Consider the following 19,941-nt stretch of genomic DNA (forward strand, 5'->3'; position numbering starts at 1 on the left):
GTATTTTATTTAACCTAATATGTCCAAAATATTATCATTTCAACATGTAATCAATGTTTTAAAATCATTATTTTTAATGAGCGATTTTACATTCTTTTATCCCTATTTAGTCTTCAGTATTTAAAGTGCATTTTACACTCACACTGCATCTGAATTTGGACTGTCCACATTTCAAGTGCTCAATAGCCACATGTAGCTGGTGGGTCCCACAAAGGAGAATGCAATTAATTACAGAGGTTCCTTTTCAGTTCTAAGAAAGTTAAGCATGTAAGTTATTTGGGGATTTGAATCTGTTAAATAACAGAATTAATAACAAGTCTTTTAGTTACTAATTACTTAACTGATGCCTTGGTGTTCAATATCTTTTATATTTTACTATAAAATGTTTTTTTTCCATTTTTATAATGTTTGTTTTTTAAAGCCAAGATCAATGACTTAGTTGTCTCTTTTTAAATCTTAGCATTAAAAAGATTGGAGAAATGTCTAACCACAGGGTTTTTATTACACAATAGAGGGCACCGCCATCTAGCTACAAGAATTGTAGTCTAAATATTTAAGAAGAAATAGTGGATCTTTTTCTGCCTTGCACATTTAACCTTACTTAACATCACATTTAGCAATCCATGTTTGCTATCTTTATATGAAGATAAAATGTCTATGTTGAATTCCATCACATGAATTAACCACAATTTATTTAACCACGTCCATATTGATGGTATTGGCTTGTTTCCAATTTTTGCTCTGACAATACTAAACCAAGCATCTTCATATGTATTTTCTTGAAAGACAGATCTCTGGTTTAAAGCAGCCTTTCATAGAAATTATAGATTAGAGTTATAAAACACACGCTAATTTGGGAAATGCTAAATTTGAAAAAAAAAAACCTAACTCTTAGATTGCTTAATTTACCAGGGAGTACTTTAGTTGGTAGCTATATTCCAATGCCTATATTGAAAATTTGTGTAACAGCCACTTGTTAACTTCTAGAAAACATGCAAAATGATTTTAATATTTACACTTTTAAAGATTCAAAGAGCTTACGCTATTTCAAGAGACCAGCTTGAATTAAACAATAAATGTTTATGAGGTGCTGTTAAATAGTCTCCACATAATATCAATTTCAGCTAAAACATCTAAATATGTATATAGGATGAACTACTCATTAAAGTAACCTAGTGAGGGTAATTCATGTAACTATCTTTAACAAATGAGTCAATAAAACAAATAAACAACATGATAGTACAACTTAATGTAGTTTAACATGGGAATGACCTCAACTATTAAGGAATATAGAACTGTGAGCCTTTAGTAAATGGCTCTTGTTTTAAACTGCCCTGATAAATGATTCTTGCTTCCTGAGAGTAGTTATTTTTGCTATAGTTTCGAATATACCATCTCCCATAATTATGTAGTCAAACTTATTACATATTGTACACAAAAAAACAAGATCTGCAGGTTTTGTGCTGAAAATTACTGCCATCTACTATGAAAAATATTTAAAATGTGGGTGCTGTAAGTACTACTTTTGTCAATGATTACAGATGTTTTATTTTACTTGATTTTTTGGCTTTCCATGAGTCTCTTTAGTTTCTTAAGATGGTAAGCCTAACCACTGGATAAATGAAATGCTAAATAATTTTAAAACCCAGAGAAAAACAAAGAGAAGGTGCATGAAGGAAGCATGATGTATAGTGAATAAAACATAGACTTTGTATCCAACTCTTCTGCTTAGTTATTATGTGATTTTGGGTGAGTCTTCTACACATTCTGACCCTTAGTTCTTCATTTGTAAAACGAGGATGATAATAAACTAGTTGAAAGATTATTGTGCGAATTAGAAGTAATATACTAAAAGTGTCTAGCACTGTTCCTGGCATATAGTAAATATTCAATGATAATTATTAAATTATTAGATTCATAAACTTATATATTAAAAAGTACCTATTATGCATAGCCCTCTACAAGTTAGACCCTCAACCAATGGGTAGATGTTGACTCAGTTGAGGGGAAAATATTAGCAGATGTTTCCACAGAAGGCAATGGAGAGAAGGCAACACTTGAGATTATCCTTAACGAATTGATACAATCAAATAATTAATAACGTTTGCAAGAGCATAACTGCCTAAATCTATGTTTGCTGTGAGGTACAACAGAGGTAAGGTTTAAGACACACAAAAGAAAGCTAAAAGCTGTTAAGTTTCAAACCTTCCTGAAGTAGCTTTATAGACGACAAACTATGCTGAAAGGGAAGGAGCTGGAATAAAAGATAAATAATATGTAGATATCCAGGAATGACTACCCTAATTGACATCTTGGCAGAAATAAGGGTCGCCCAGAAGTATCTGAGAGAACTGAAGTCTTTCAACTAAAGACTGTTGTTGAAATAAACATGAAGTAAATTTTACTAGTTAACCAGTGAAGCTTAAGAATTCAGTGTGCAAGATGACTGAGTGTATTGGAGTTGAAGACACTAGAAGATCATTTAGGTCATCAATAAATGAAGTAATATACAGCTGATTGAAAAGACAGATGGTGAAAAAGAAGACCTACAGAAATGTATTCCTGTTAGAGATAAGGCACTTTAAAATTAACTTCACATTTAAAGCCATTCAGAATGATTCTTAGATAACATGTTAAAGTTTTGAAAACAAGTGAAAAATTTAAAAAATAAACATCTATTATTAAAGAGAAATTATTCTCACAATTGTTAAAATGATAAGAAAAACTTTATTTAAGACTATTGCAATAGGGGTGAGAAATTGTCCTGAACTCCAAACACAACAAAGACAAATGGGTATTCATGGCCAAAGGGCAGATTAAGGGTGTCAATGGATGGAAAGTAACCAGGAGGAGACATCAAAAGTAGGCAGATTCTTGCTAACAGGATGCTTGTTAAGGACAGGCCAAGGACTTACACATAAAAGGTGGGGATGAAGAACTTGATCAGATACCCACGGTCGGGGGGGATGATGATGACAGCAGGATTCTTTGCTAAGACTGGTTTCAACTAGTTGAAAAGAGGGCTCAGAAGGATTTGTCTAAAGTTTGGTCAAGGAGAGTGTCTTTGTCAGTAGGTATATTTGATGGTTTGCTTTTGTACTGTTGATAACATTTGACTTATATTACCTGAAATAAATCTATTTCAATATTATAAGAAATTTTGAAAATAATTCCTTAATAAGTTTGAAAATAGCATATCTCATTGATGTATTAAAGCACATCCAGCTTTAAGAGCACCTCCACATCCACTACGAGCACCTCTACAAATCTAACTGCAGCAAGAGAGAATGAATACCAAAGGAGGGAGTCAGGAAAAGTCACTGAAAGGGTTTGGGGTGCTAGGGTCAGTCATGGGGTGGTTTTGGCAAACATTAGTCAGAATCTGTAAGGTAGGCCGGTCTCTGTCACAGTCAGTGATTGTATTTTCAGAACTCATAAGACCGTGGGCAGTCACCGTTGGATCAGTTTGTCTGTGGTATTATCTTAGAACATAACGGTCCAAAGGAATTGGTGTTAAAAGAGTTTCACTTTAGGAGACCAAGATAGATAGTCTGTGATCACAATTTGGTTGATATAGTTTATCTGATTTGCCAGTGCATTTCGCAAATCATGGTTTCTGTCTACACTTGTAACTACTCTGACAATTTAACTGCCAGCAGGAACTTACTTGCCCATCTCCTTTATCTGAGATACTGTTTAAAAGATTTAATTTGCCGCCATCTAGTGGGCAAATACTTTCACCTTTATACTAAACCTAAAAGAAATGGATTTAGACATATAAAATAGACTCCACATGCTGTGACATTTGTTACATACCTTTTCTTTCAGGAAAATATCTTCAACAACAAAAATGATTTAATGTTCCTCATCATACTTCCAGTACTCTCTGAGTGTTGAATTGGAGTTACTGATTATATTGTGTGCAACAGTGTATTTTTGTTTAGATGGTGTTAATGTTTATAAGAGTGCATCCATCATATTTGTAAAACTGAGTTTTAAAGCAAAAAAAATTTTAAAGAAAAATTTTAAACTCTTTTAACCAGGATTTTAAAAGTTTTAATCAAGAATTTGCACATATTTAAGACAGGGATTTATTACATACAAATTGATGACCAATGGGGCTAAACTGGCCCACCATTCGGTTTTAGCAGATTGACTGACATTTTAGGTAGGAAGTAATTTGACTGAAGAGAACATCTATTATCCTTCTTCTCTCATTTCTACAGAGAGGCCTTCTCCTCTATTCCCCCGAAAGGAACATTGGGGATTAGTTCTGGTCACTCCCTCCACGTCATTATTTGAATACCCCCCAAGAAAAAGGATTGATTTATCAAATTGGTGAAAGTAGGGAAAGGAGTCCCAGTTGTGCTCGTCAATCTAGCTTTTCCTGCAGTACAGCTGATATTTGCTCCTTACTTCACTTCTGTATCTACTTTTTAAATGTATTCAGAACTAAAAGGCAAAAAGAGGATGTAATTCGTATTGCCACAAAACCCAGTATTTTGCATGTGTCTGTGTAAAACAGGACAGCAGTAGAATTAGAGGAAGTAGAGTCAGTGGTAAAAGGTCTCTGTTTCTTTAGGGTTTAGAGATGAGTCATAAATACAGAAAGGAGATCTTTGGGAGGCAAAGCACAAGAGAGAGATACTGGGGAGAAGTACTGAAGTACATGCAGGAGTTGAGAGAGTGACAATTTAAACAGGTCATTTCAAGAAATTCAAGGCAGAACAGCCCTTTATATTAGAAAGTTTCTGACCTGTGTCAAGGTCCTGGAGCATATTATAAAAGTACTTTTCTTTACACCTCCTAGTAGTAAGATAAAGAACCTAAAGGTCAGTGAAACTGAAAACTGGAAGAAACAAATGAACATGTATTGAGTTAGTATGTGTTCCACTAAATAATGCACCAGTGTTGTCCCCTGTCCTCTCACTCTCCTTCTTCCCCTTTCTGCTGTTCCCTTCTGCTCTCAAAAGGGTTAGCCCTGTTTCCAGGCTTTGTCATCAACTATACCCTGACAGGTTTGGTCAGTGGGAAGGTGAGAAGAAAGAAGAAACCAGGGTATTTCTCTCTTCTTACTGCCTTGGGAGGTTCTCTGCCAACAGCTGCACCTTACCCATGACTCCAGTATCTGCCATTTAATACCAGTCCGTGAGCTGCAGAAACACCGCCTTCTCCTCTCCCTCCAGCCCAAGAGCTGGAGCAGCTTCCTGCTGTTGCTAATCTCCGGGGTGCCTCACTCTCCTCTAGTTTCTTAATCTTTCCATCACCTACTTAACCAATTCCTGGTACTAACTTCTCTTTTAAAAAACTACTTGTAGAGTGGTGTCTGGTTTCTGGTTTCCGGTCAGGACCCTGACAACATATACCATACACACATATACATATACGTTTGTGTATAGTTTGATTCTGGTTCTGATTCCATCTTCAACTCCTTCCTAGGAAAGCATCTTTGGTGAGACTGAGGAAAGCAACAGAGACTTTTCTGGGATCAGAATGTGGTATAATCAAGCTTGAAGAGGAGGTGCATCTTGGTAAGAGAAGGGTTTGAGTTGTAAATGTTTGGGTTTGAGTGATGCCACCGCATTGATAGACTCCATTGGCTAAGAGAAGGGACTCCTGTAAGGGCACATGAACTTCATTTCTTTGGCATGCATTCTGCTTAATCCAGGCCAGCTTTGTTAGCCTGAGAGGCCTGTGACTCCCTTGCATTCTTTCCCCAGATTCTCCTGCCTGTAGATATACTATATGTCCATTCTTTTTAGTCATTAAGTCCTTAAGACATTAGGTTCTGGTCAGAGTCAAAGTCATTTAAGAATAAAGCTTCAGGTCTATGAACCATGACCAGGATGTGATGACTAAACCTCAAACTAGAATAAAGTTTTAGTCAAACAAAGATCACATTATGGCCTCAGTTATGTTCAGCTGCAGATTCATGACAGCAGAAGGGCCCCATGACCGCCTCCCCTGGGAGTGAGACAGAACAACACCGTGACTGACATCAGGACGTGGAGCCATGACTAAGTGCTCCCTGCCTTAGCCCTGACCAATCAGTAGAGCTCACATCCCAACTCCCATAGTCACCGTAATTAAGGACAGTTCCCTTATATAACCTAGCCACTGGAGGCCACGGGGGAGCCAGGTTTTTAGAGCAATAGCTAACGTGTGTCTCCGGACTTGTCACCAACTCCTTAAACAAACCTTTGCTTTCTTTGCTGCAGACTCCTGATCCTGTCTTTTTTGGCTTGGGTGCACGAAGACAGGCGGACTCTTTTGAGTAAAACTCTGAAGACAGGGGAGAAGGATAAAGGGCTGTTGGGGTTGGCAGTGAAGATGAAGAAGGGAGAGAAAGACCGTCACTCTAGGAACCCCCAATCTCTTCATATTCATTGTCTCCCCAACCCTGGGAGTGAGGACAAAAACCCAGGCGTTTACCAGGTTCACTCCCTCCATGAATTTCTAGGGTTTTTTTTAGGTATATTAGCACATTCCACAAATTTCTAATGGCAAAACATGATCTTCAAAAATAAAAATATCACTCACCCCAAAAAAGTTAGCAATGTCAAATATTTATTTACCTCATTAATGAGGGAACCAGTACGATGATGAGGCTGGTTGAAAAAGAATTAGGAAAAAAAATATCTAAGTATTTATAGTGGCTTGAAGAAAGGACAGTAGAATAAAATGCAAATTTAAATACAAAACCAATATCCTTCAGAGCAATAAAATTGCAATTTCTGGGGTTTGTCTTTTTTTACAGGATAGAAATCAATTTATCTCTCAAATAAAATCAAATAAAATTCATTTATATTGCTATCAGAAAACAATTATGTGAATCAGCTTCTACAAGTTAATAAATAACAACATTTAAGGTATAAAATATCCCAATCATTAAAATAGCAAGTCAAACAAACGTATTCACTCCTAGAGAATCAGATAATACCTCTGTGGACCAGCTAGACAATGCCTAGCATGACACTGAAAGGACACCTACTAATCTCTTCTGCTTATTCTAAGATTTAGATACGTTTTCTTGGCATTTTATTAATACCTGAAGTGCTGCCTGATTCAAGTAAAGAAGACACGATACACCTTTTCTGGCGGCTGCCACTAACTGACCTGAAACCAGCTTTCCTCAGGCTGTTACCCTTCCCTCCCAACAAGTAACCTCAAGGACAGACTCTGGCTAGAGGGACACATCATCACAGTTGGCCTGGGTCTGAGAGGTTTTCTGAAACATGGGACTTTAACTAGTAAAACCAGAAACACCTGGACAAATCAGGACAAGTTTTTCCTAACACAAGCTTATTCCTTAACTGCAGAAAGGAAAAACAAAACAAAACAAACAAAAAAACAAACAAACACTGTAATGTAATATAAACCAATACTTTACTGAAGTCCGTGGCATATCAAAAGACAACAAAGAAAAACTCAAAGCCGGACATTACATATAACTAGTCCCAGAATCCCCTGGCCAAATCATACCAAAGCAAATGTTTCCCGACGTCTCTACCCTTAGTCCCTAGTCTTCTGCCATCTCAGGTTTAACTCCTGCACATATGCATGTCCGTCAGGATAATCATCCTGCCCAGAATTCAGAGCCAGGACTCCAGAAAGGGAGAAAAAGGAGAGTTTTTCATTTTCAATGGAAACAAACTTCAGAGATGTGGCTTTATTTCCAAGTAGAAAAACACCTTTTAGTTATAATGCAGAGTAATTTTACTCCTCACTATCTCACATCCCTTCATTTTAGAATGGGATATTGGTTTACCATAGGCAAAGCCTTATTAAACTGTTTAAATTTCTTTCCTAAAAAAAAAAGAGAGAGAGAGAGATAGCTGACCTCAAAGGCAAATTCAAGCTTCCCCATTTACAAAAACAAAAAACTGCTTGCAACTTTAAAATTGTAGGATTTTACCCTTCAAAATATGTGTTATTTTATATTTTCCAATGATGGTTACAATAATACATTCCACCCAACAATCTCTATCACAATGTGTGACATGGACGGCTTTCCATCAAGAGATCTGATCTAAGTGTCTTCCCCTTGAATATGGGTGGCTTGTGACTACAGCCAGAGAGATGACTTCTGCCTGCTGAAGCTAGGTCATAAAGCAATTCAATAATTATCATCCTCAATTACCTATATCCATATCTATCTCTACCTCTCTATATAGAAATGTATATTTATATCTATAGATACATATTATCTATAGGTATATATCTCTATCTATAATATAAATCTCCATCTTTCTCTCCCTCTCCCTCTCTCTCTCTGTCTCTCTCTTTCTCTCTCTCTCTCTCTCTCTCTCTCTCTTTCTCTTCTCTCTCTCTCTCTCTCTCTATATATATATATATATATATAGATATATATATATCTATATATATATATCTAGATATATATATATATCTACATATATATATAGATATATATATATATCTATATATATATATATATATATATAACATAAACCAATACTTTACTGAAGTCCTTGGCATATCAAAAGACAACAAAGAAAAACTCAAAGCCGGACATTACATATAACTAGTCCCAGAATCCTCTGGCCAAACCATCCCAAAGCAAATGCTTCCCGATGTCTCTACCCTTAGTCCCTAGTCTATATATATATATATATATATATAGACTATATAGAATATATATATATATATAATATATATATATTCTACATATATTTCTGTATATATAGAGAGATAGATATTATAGGATGGAAAAAATCTCTCTTTCTACATATATTTCTATATATATATATATAGAGAGAGAGATAGATATTATAGAAATAGATATACATTTATATCATATATCATTAGTTTGTCATGTGTCCCTGGTCACAATTAAAAAATATTATAGTATCTATATATTTAAGATATTTTTTAATTGTGACCAGAGACACCTGACAAGCTAAGAAACTTATTCACACCCCGCGGTAGATAGGAGTGGAAGAAACCTCTGTTCTTATCACCCCTAATTATTTCTAATGACTTATCAGCTGAAAACTCAATTAGGTCCTCCTTCAATTTTTGAAAGCAAAGAACTGGAAATCACCAGACTTGCATACTTGCAAAAAAACATAATTTTACTCATTAGTGTCACTCACTATCTCAACATGACAATATTACTTCATATAGTCACTTTATTTGGCACTGGAAGATTTATATATTAAGTGAAAGCAGCAAAGTAAGATGCTGGATGAGTAAAAGATATACCCTGTTTTAGAATGTAGAAAAGAACAGTAGTGAAAACAAAGAAAAGAAACAGGCATGGCACCTCTGATATGGCCCTCCTCCAGCCACAAGTCCTCAGGCAGAGTACACAGGGAGTTCAGGATCTAAAAACTTATTCCCTTAAAACTGTCCCTACCCTTTAAAGTGTTCATGTACCGGGGTCAGGCCACCACATTAACCCATTTTATTCGTAGAACACCACCATGAAGTAGCTGTTATTATTAATCTAGCATTTTACACATGAGAACATGTGCTCAAAGAGATGTAACATCCTTTGTTCAAGCTGACAGACTTACCAACAGGTACAGCCAGGATTCACATCAAAGTTGTCTCTAAAGCCCATATTCTTAGGCACCATCCTGTAACCTCTTACATATGCTGTAAATGCAAATACATGCATGCATACCACATTTTGCTTTGAAGTTGCATATCAGAAAAGAAATCAGGATGGAAAAAGGAATGTTAGGTGAGAATAAAGGAAATTACTGATGATCTCAAAGATTATTTGTCCTAAATGTATAACACTATGTATTTAATATTTATTTAACTCATAGAAACTTATAACTAGAAGGAAAATGATGCTATTTTGCTTAGTTTTCTCCGTTTGTTTAGTGCTATACTTTCATAATAATTTTTAGGTCCTAAAGTTTTTCTACTTGCTAAAAATCCTTCTTTTGCTGCTCTTCTCTACTGGCACCAGGAAGAATCTGTCAGGAAGGGGAAGTATGAAGACAAATCAGAATCTTTCTTTTCCAGTTCTTGTTCTAAAATCTTATTTGTCCTATTGTCTCAAGAGCAGAAATAAAGAAAAGGTGCAATTATTGTCTTTGGGAAATATGAATCTCGGAATTGATTTTATTGCAAATCCAGGAAGGTGTTTTTTCCTCTTTTGCTCTCAAGAAAAGGAATGGATTAGCTCTTTACCACTTTTTTCCCCTCAAATAATGACCATTTTGCTTACATTTGTATTAGCTCTAATTTATTGATTTTTCTTGAAAATCTCCCAACAAATTTTTTATGAACTACTTCAGAAAGGATCCATTTAAAGTGTCAATAATCTTTAGACTTCCACATTTGAGGAGTAAATCAAACTAAGTTCCATTTAGAATATTTTCTTTTCCTGCATAATAAAAGACAAGCTGGCGTTTGGAATTGTGATCTCCAGATTCATGTTTCCATTAATTTCTGAATCTGTCTTTTGTTTGATTCACGAATTTATAAGAGACTGTTGGTAGAAAGAATCCGGAATCTTATTTGGAACTGTGCCATAAATCTAGTGTCTTCCATAGTGAAACAGCCTCTCTGGGGAAATCATGCTACTACTAGTACTATTAACCTTACAGTCTCCAGGAAACTCCATTTTCCACAGTCTCAAGGACAGTAGAGTTAGCCACAGTCCATTACATTTCAATAGTAATTCAACAGGCTGTGCAATTTTGGGGATAGAAATCAATTCTCAGAGTTCCAGTAAAGACCTACTTGTCTGAAATAATGGGACAAAATGTACAGTAACGGTATGAGCCACATAACGGGTTCATACACTTCACCTGTTCTTGTCATGGCATTTCCGGCCATGTCTATGTTTGGAGAGATAAGGGGGTTGGTGGTAAGGACGGAGGGGATAAAACATTCTGAACCTGAATTGGGTAACCAGTGTCGTTCCCAGTGTAGTAGGTTGTATATAGAGCGAATCTATCTCATTATTCTGTTACTTTCAGAATTGAGATACTACTGGTCACTAGTGTGCTCAGTAGGGCACTAAAGCTCTTTGACTACAGAAATGTAAATAGAAACTTCTATTGTTTATTGAATTTCTTCTTGTTTTTTTTTCTTTTGTCGGTCTTTTTATTTTTATAATTTTGTCCTAGACTGTCAGAGCATTATCCTGTCAGTCACAATTCCTACTCTGCCACTGTAAGTACTTAACATCTCTGAACCAGTTTCCTTATCTGTAAAATGTGCAGAAGAATGCCTAACTGACTTTGTAGTGGGCATGAACTGAAATTAAGTGTATTAGAACCTCCTACAATGCAACTACACTGTGGATGCTCAGTAAATGACGAGAATGGGGGTCACTATTAGGACCAACTAGAAATCCACAGGCAAAGCACCTCGTGTAGCACATAACACAAAAAGTTGGAACTCAGTGTATGTAAGGTGCTATTATTCTACAGGCCGGAACTCCTCGTTCAAGTTATTTAACTTGGACACCCAGGGAACATCATACATGAACCCATGCATTGGGTTCAGTATTCTTCTGTGAATGGAAAAAAAGGCAATTTACTCTCTCACCTTGTCAGTTTTCTACAATATGCATTCTTAATCATGTGCAGTTCACTAGAACCCAGGCTACATCTCTCACTCTTGAGACGGATGATGGTACAACAAGGCAGGGCTTAGGAACGGTCCAGGAGTCCAAAGCCAGGAGAACAAGGTGAGAGGCAGAATTGTGAAAGACTAAGGTTTACAAATGTTGACAGCAAAGGAAATTTGGTGAGGAGTTTAGGAGAGGCATACCAATAATACTAATAGTTGAGGTGTGAACAGTTGCTTCAGCACTAAAATCCTAGCATTAAAAACGCCAGTTGAATTTAGTGATATTCTTTCTTGGTGTTGACTTCTAGGTACAGACTCTGCTGAATATGAGAATTCACCCAATGATAACACATGAATTGTGGGGGTTGATATGAGCTCAGGTTGGAGAACGGTTTTAAGATTCCCATCAAGTGTCACTGAACATTAGGATCAGGTCTTCCAAAAGTATGTGTGATTCTAAGTTAGTTTTCTAGGGCTGCTGTCAAAAGTAGCACAAACTGAGTGGTTAAAGCAACAGGAATGTATTGTCTCGCAGTTCTGGAGACTAGAAATTCAAGATCAAGATGTCAGCAGAATTGGTTCCTTCTGAGGGCTGTGAGAGAGAATCTATCCTATGGCTCTCCCCTAACTTCTGGTGGTTAGCTGACAATCATGGGCCTTCCTTGGCTTGTAGAAGCCTCGCCCTGATCTCTGCCTTCATTTCAACATGTCTCTGTTGTGCTTGTCTTTGTCCCAATTGCGTATATATATATAAGGGCTCCAGTCACCTTGTCTAAGGGGCCCAAGCTGCTGCAGTATGACCTCATCTTAATTAATTCTGTCTGCAACAACTCTATTTCCAAATAAGGTCATATTGTGAGGTACTAGGCATTAGGACTTCAATGTGGGAATTTGGGGGAGAGGGGTAAAATTTAACCCTTAACAGAATCCTTGGGATTATCACCCATTGCTAAGGGTCCCGGGCACACCCCGTGATGCCATTGGGAGAGGAGTGTAAGTGCACAGAAGTAGGAACACGTGCGTGAGCACATTGCAGACAGCCAATACTAGTGTATCTTTGCAGTGGGGTGAATTTGCCAAAATAATGAGGGGTTCATTGGAGAACTTAATGGGAAAAGAGCCCTGAGTGTTGAGAAACAGTTCTTCATGTGTCTCTCTCATTTCTGCATATCTATGTGAAGTGAGCAGATTGACAAAATGTTGAGGAGTTTTAACAAGTTAAGGGTTTAGAAGCGTGATTCTAAAGATGTGATATTAAGAAAATGATGAAGAAAGACCTAATTTTAAGGTAAAATAAAATTATTCTTCTCTGACTACTGATTTTTAATTTATCTCAAAATATATAATATGAGGAGTCAAAAATAGAGAGCAATTTATTTAAAGAATAAAGGAAAGGCAATGAAGTTCTTGGTAGTGAATAATACATTTAAATGACAGTGAAAGATTCATCAGGTAATTGGCAGAGTTCAGCTAAAAATAGGAATATATTGCATTATCTAGGGAGAAGCCAACAAATTAGGAAGAATAATGGTCCTTTCAATGAGGAGATTAAATTTGGAATTTCATAAGATAGTTGCTAAATGAGCATAGGAAAAGGTTTTCCTGGATATGGAATACAGTTACTCTTCTGCTATTTGGGATCTAAAGCTTATTAACTTTTGGACAGAAATTCTGCTTTTACAGAGACTATATGATTAGTCTTAAGGGTTTTTGTTTTCATTTTGTTTTTGCATTAACCCATCATCTCTTCTTTATTTCCATTCTTTAAACTCTATTATTGCCCAACCCATTTCAAGTGTTTGTTTTGAAAGTCAGTGTTAATCAGGCAAAAGTAACCACATAGTGCCAGGTTTCAGATAACATTGTGTCACAGCTCATTAAAAAAAGCTGAATTTCCATCCAAAGCAGACACTGATTTCAGCAGCACTGTCAGAAAGCATTGCTCCTGAAATGTCAAAGGACAAACATTACGTGACACTTTGTGAAAGAAAATAAAAATGCATGTAGGTTACCATATATTTGAATCTTGCCTCAAGGAAACAATTAAATATTAAATGTATACAATGAATTAACAGGACATACTAAAAAGGTGGTTTTGTGTGTGTGTGTGTGTGTGCGTGTGTGTGTTTAAATCAAATGCTATGGTTCTAGTAGACCAATATTTTCTCCCAAAAACATGTATCTTGCTCTACAAAAATATGCTCACATTATTCTAAAGGTTTGGACCAATCAACATTACATTCATGAAATGTGAAAGGGTTGACTTCTCTGTCTACTTTTTAAATGAACTAATATCCATTTTGGTTTCCCAGTCAGTCATGGCATAGTATTAGAGCTGGTTCTCAGTAATCATTAATCCACTCATTTAATAAGAATCCTTGAATGAGAGGTAATACATTAGAGTAATTATGAGGTCAGACAATTAAGTTTGCGAACTCATCCTAGAAAAAATGCTACATACCTCATTGTTGAATATCACTATGGTCACCTTCGAAGTACTCCCTTGGGAAGCTATGCACTGATGCCAGCACCTAGTCCACCCTTCAAAGCTGTAATTGTATTTCCCTTGATGTCCTGAATGTCATCAAAATGTCTTCCTTTCAATATTTCCTTTATCTTCAGGTAAAGAAAGAAGTCATTGGGGGCCAGATCAGGTGAGTAGGGAGGGTGTTCCAATAGAGTTATTTGTTTACTGGCTAAAAACTCCCTCACAGACAGAGCTGTGTGAGCTGGTGCATTGTCGTGCTGCAAGAGCCATGGATGGTTGGCAAAAAGTTCAGGTCGTCTAACTTTTTCATGCAGCCTTTTCAGCACTTCCAAGTAGTAAACTTAGTTAACTGTTTGTCCAGTTGGTACAAATTCATAATGAATAATCCCTCTGATATCAAAAAAGGTTGTAATACGTTCATGAACTTAGTTGACAGACCTCATAAAACCATGGATTTAGACATTGATCTACCTGAACTTGTATCTTATCTCCATCATTCAACAGCTCTATGCAATATTTCAGGGCCTTGATTTTCTCAAATGTAATGTAAGGATAACAGTGCTACGAGGTTGCTGTATTAACTAGGACATGCATCTTCCTAGTCTAAAAAGCTGTTGCTGAAAGCACAATCAGTAACCACAAGATGGCCACGGGGTTATGAAAGTCAGTTTGGGGAATGTAATCAATAATGTTGTAAAGATTCTGTAGGGTATCTGATGGACACTTGTCTCGCAAGGGAGACCACGTCAGGGAAGATGTAGATGCCTGATCACTGCACTGTACACCTGAAGCTGAAGCTGAACAATAATGAAGGCCAACTACAATTTATATATATATATATATATATATATATATAATATATATAATTTATATATTTATATATATATATATATATATATATATATATATATATATATATACATACACAAGAAGTGGAGTACAGCATTAGGAATAGAGACAGTGGAAATGTAATGGCTGTAGACGATGTTAGAGGGATAGCGGATTGGGGGAGGGGGCTGACACTGTGTGAGGGATATAAATGATAAATGTCTAATGTAGATTCTTTTATGCACCTGAAACTAATGAAAAAAAATGTATTTTTAAAAAAACAAAGCTATTGCTGGAGCAGAGGGGGCGGGAATAGGAATAAGAGTAAGGTCAGTGCAAGGCTGTAAGGGCTGTGGACTGGGTAGATTTCCTTAGCACCAAAAGTATATGTGAAAGACAAGAAGTAACATTGCAGGAAGAGAGAGGAGCACATACTCATGTAAAAGCGTACCACAGTATAAAAGGAGAACACATCCAGGGAATTGCCAATATTCCCTGGCTGCAATAAAAGTGAGTATAAAGAAACAGTGAAAGTGATCCAGGAAAAGGAGCGAGGTCACACATCATTAGACATGTTTTATATACAGTATTATATATGCTCCAAATAGTTTACATTCTAATATTTTAATTTTAAATTAGTTTACTTTTATTGATCACCAAAAGCAATTTAGGACCCATTATAAATAATAAAAACTATGTTGTTATTTTGTCCCTTTAATAATGATAAATAAAAACAGGGTCTTTATAATCCATCTAAACTATCTTACTCTCTGGGAAAATAAGAAAACATGGTCCATGAACGTCTATTATGATTGCCATTGTCATGAAGTGTCTTGAAGGGATTTTGGAATTTCGAGCAACCATGAGTACCATGTGACACAGATCGCTTTTCCTCATATGGTAACTGAATCCTCTTTTTCTTTTGGGAATTGCTCTTCATGTATTTGATGTGATTCTACCAATGTGTCAATCCCAACCCAGGTTGGCCAATTAAGCACCATATGTCTCTGGAATTAATGATTACTCCAGAAACTGATCCTTGATCCAAGCAGAGCCAATCAGTTCGTTTCTGGCAATTAATATGAACTCTGTATGAAAGGAGCTGTCCTTCTGAGAGTGGGAGCTCTAAAGATTATGTAACTGGTGTTTTCTGGATCAACATTCATGCCACGTATAGAAAGTCAAGCAGTATGGAAGAAAGCAGAAACAAGAGCTGGAGAAAGAAAAAGAAAAAGAAGTCCTGGATTGAAAGAGTCAAGTCCTAAACCAGCACTAACCATTAGGATTATCAATTATTTTCCTAATAAATTTTATTTTCTTCTGAAATCAAGACAACTGAATAGACAAAATAAAAGAAACACAGGAATCTCTTCACATTTTATCTGTCATAGTCCATTTCACATATCTTGTTAAACATTTTAATAGAAAGTTCCTCTATCTATGTTTACTTTCAGGGGACTTGAGAGAATGCAACAAACATTAATCCCTATCCCTAATTAGAATTATCTGTGCTTAGTAAACTTATTAGGAATTCTAATTTTTCTTTGCAGAAACCATGTGAGAAATAGTCAAGAAGATTAAGAGCATAGATTTTAGAGAGCCCTATCCCAAGGGTTTGCAACAAGGTTTTGCCATTTCCTAGCTATGTCACCCTGGGCAAGTCACTTAATTTCTTTGTGCCTCAGTTTCTTCTTCTATAAAATGGGTATAATAATTGTTCCTATCACATAAGGCTATGAAGAGGATTAAGTTGGTTAGTATACGTAAGAGTCTTAGAGCAGTGCGGGACATATAATAAACATTACACAAATGTTTAAAAGAGAATAATGATGTTACTTTAAAGCTGTATAGAACTGCAATATATTTTTTACTAAATAAACAAATGAAAAGAATAATCTTTGTTAAATGATTGTGGTCACTAACAACATTTCTGTTACATGGTGGATTTTGCATTAATGAAGTTTATATAACTCTGTCTGGCTCTCTGAATTATAGCTATCTTGTATAATCTTTCAGTTACTTAGGTATTTAAAAAATTAACATCCAAATGTGCATACTTAATCTAAATCATCTGACAACTAAATTGTTTCCTAAGAACTTTATTTAAGGAAGACTACAGGAATCATTAATTTAAGTAAGAGTTAGAAGTCAGTGGAGGTCATTTCACTGGCCCTTCCATAGTCAGCTCTGACACGAGAAATGACTGGATGAGGCCGTGCCCAATTTTCAACAGTACAGTCAATGATAGAGAATAAGCTAAGTTCAGTTGACCAAGTTTAGTAAACAGATATTAGTCCACTGCAATTAAACATCGATCCACAAATTGTATTTGTAAGTAAACTGTAACTTGCAAATTGCAGGCCAATTTAGTAGTTTTAATATTTGCTAAATATTAAGGATGAGATTAAACATTTAGAAGAGGCCGAGAACTAGCATTGACCCTTACCAAGTAAGAGATTATCATTAAATCATGTAATCTGCCTGTGTCTCAAGGTCCTTACTTATGAAATCAATATAATGCTTGTCCTGTTTAATGCAAAGATGGATTTTGATTCAACAGAAATAATTTTGATCAGTCTTTTTAAAGTTATGTGATTGCAAACCCCCTCTTCTATATGACTTTGTATCTTCTGGGGAAGGTCATCAAGAAGACATGATGGCTGGTTTGACCCACAAAGTGGACCCGGGCAATTGGAGGCTCACAACTTCCTTCCTTGTGCTTGGAATATGTCCTGCCTTGACTTCTCTGCACTAGTAGCTGCCCCAGGACACAGCCTTGAGATAGAAATGTGGGGATGAGACTGTCTGGACTGGGTATGTGACTAACCCTGTTAAGGCCTCCTGTGTACGTGACTAACGCAGGTAAAGTCTCTATATACATTTATAAGATTTGGCAAGTGGATGCAGAACTCTACTTGTCTTATGCACTCAAGCAAGTTCCCGTTCCTTTGCTTATTAAATCTGCCATCTACTAATCTAGAAGGATCTGCCTTTTTCTTTGGTTTCTCACTGCCCCTGAGTATAGGGGCCAGTTTCAGATTACACCCAGGAAGCTGCTGGCCAGGGTTGCAACCCAATAGTATCTTCAAGGCAATTTGCACCAAATACTTTTCCTATAATAATATTAATTATCAGATTCTTCGTATGAAACACATACTATGTCCATTTTTTAACTAAGACATAAACAGGATAATTAACTGGTCCAAAATGACTCACAGAGCAAATGATGGAGTCCAGATTCAAGTCCACTTTGGTCTGTCATAAAAATGTTTCAGTTTGCCTAACCCAGGATGCCCAACCTCACTTTCCTTGGCCCTCACCTCTGATTCCAGCCTTGCTTCTGACAATCATTTGAGGGCTTGCTTTGTCTCTCTTTGTACTAACAGTGTCTTGCCTTAAGTGACTGCCCAGGGCCTTTCCAAATCTGTGCCGAGAGGCTGTAGGATCCCATTCATCATGCACACAAAGGCAGTTGGGGAGCAATAACATGGGGTAACTTTCAGTCAATGGCAGCTGAGAGCTAAAGGCAAATGCTTCCTCCTGTGCACCCTCAGGTAGACAGTTCTGAGGCATTCTACACCCTCCTCAGAAGGATGGAGCCCTGTTACCGACAGCAGTGACCATCTTAGTAACTTACCGTTGTCTTGGCTTCTCCTGCCTCCATGTTTGACCCTCCCTTCACTGCTGCTGTCGGGTCTGCCTCCCAAACAGCCAGTGCTCACAAATCCTTTTTTCGAGGCTCTGCTTTCTAGAAGATCTCAGATTAAGATATGGACTCACTGAAGAATTTTGGTAGGCCAAGTTTCAACTAAATTAAGAACTCTTGATATCAAACAATAATGAAGGATAGAGCCTCCTTATTTTAGGTGTTGCGGACAAAAATGGCAGAAAGTACTCACAGTTCTGGTCATAAGGGAATGAATTTCATTATCTAGATATTTTTCCTCAGGATAGATGGCATAGTGATAAATACAATGTTTATAAGCCTCTTGGGCAAAAACTAGTCTTCACTGGGCTTCCATATTAATGGTTTATCTTGTTTTTACAGAGAATAATTTACTAGCACACACGTAGGCCCTCATAGCATCATTAGGTCAAGTAAATGTTGTCCATACCCATCCCACCTTTAGACTCAGGTAGTGTTTCCCCTACATATACTTGCGTTCCCCGCTCCTGTTAATTAAAGTAAGTCTGCTTGTGATGGATCTTTTCCTCCAGGGTAAACTGAGTAGAAGAGGGAAAAGGAGTCAGGGTACAAAGGGACCGTTATTTCTCCTTGCTCCTTTAACATGTAGTTAAAGGAGCAAGTTAGGTCTAATTATCACTGGTTCATTTGGATTACTTTTTGTAGGAAAAAAGTTTAAAGATTAGAAATCCATCTATTTGATTAGGTCATTCTGGCCAATACAGGGTTATCTCGTGTTATGCAGGCCTTTTCTGAATTCTGAACATCTTCACATCACTATCCCTTCTATTTTCCAAAGGAAAAAAACCCAGACCAAACCAACCAACCAAACAAAAAAAAACCCTTAATACTACCCATGGAGATATTCCCACACTTGCTGGACTTTTCTTGTCTCAGGCTCCACGGTTAAATAATCACAAAGAGAACGACAGAAATATTACACACAATACTGAATGTTTTACACAGTTTAAATTAATGTGAGAGCAAGGGTTTGTGGGGATTCACTATTAAGGTGATTGCGACTAAATATCACTAAAAGCACTCACTGGAATAAAACTAGTATGCATTGTTTGTGGGGAGCCATGATTTCTTGTTATTCTGAAGCCTTGTAGACTGGCTCAGTTTATGATTAACTTGTTTTAGCTCTTAAGGCATTGTCTCTGCCTACACCTGGAGGGTGCTTGCAAGCTGCTGAGAAATGAGGTGGGAGTGGCCGGTTCCCGGACACAGAGGACTGATGATTATCAGGGTAATTGGTGGGCTTTGTCATGAGAAAATGACCTTGGGGAAGTTTCAGTGATTTTGTAGTTTATATGTAAAAGTTGAAAATTTTACTCTCAATGAGGTAATGCACATTCGTGATTGTTAAGCTGCACGTACACAG

At 36.7% G+C, this 19,941-nt stretch overlaps 1 protein-coding gene across 1 annotated transcript in view; it reads right to left on the reverse strand.

Annotated features, from left to right (window-relative positions):
- Nucleotides 1-18,445, reverse strand: part of LOC117024612 (solute carrier organic anion transporter family member 6A1-like) — a 106,459-nt gene extending 88,014 nt beyond the window's left edge. The window contains exons 1-2 of the mRNA XM_033110022.1: nt 18,193-18,445; nt 9,537-9,618 (exon numbers count right to left, since the gene is read on the reverse strand). Coding sequence (XP_032965913.1) covers nt 9,537-9,618; nt 18,193-18,445 — 335 coding nt within the window. The remainder of the gene's footprint in view (nt 1-9,536; nt 9,619-18,192) is intronic.
- Between the last annotated feature and the right edge of the window lie 1,496 nt (nt 18,446-19,941).

The sequence above is a fragment of the Rhinolophus ferrumequinum genome, chromosome 7 (assembly GCF_004115265.2).
Source record: "Rhinolophus ferrumequinum isolate MPI-CBG mRhiFer1 chromosome 7, mRhiFer1_v1.p, whole genome shotgun sequence".
In the NCBI taxonomy this organism is placed as follows: Eukaryota; Metazoa; Chordata; class Mammalia; order Chiroptera; family Rhinolophidae; genus Rhinolophus; species Rhinolophus ferrumequinum.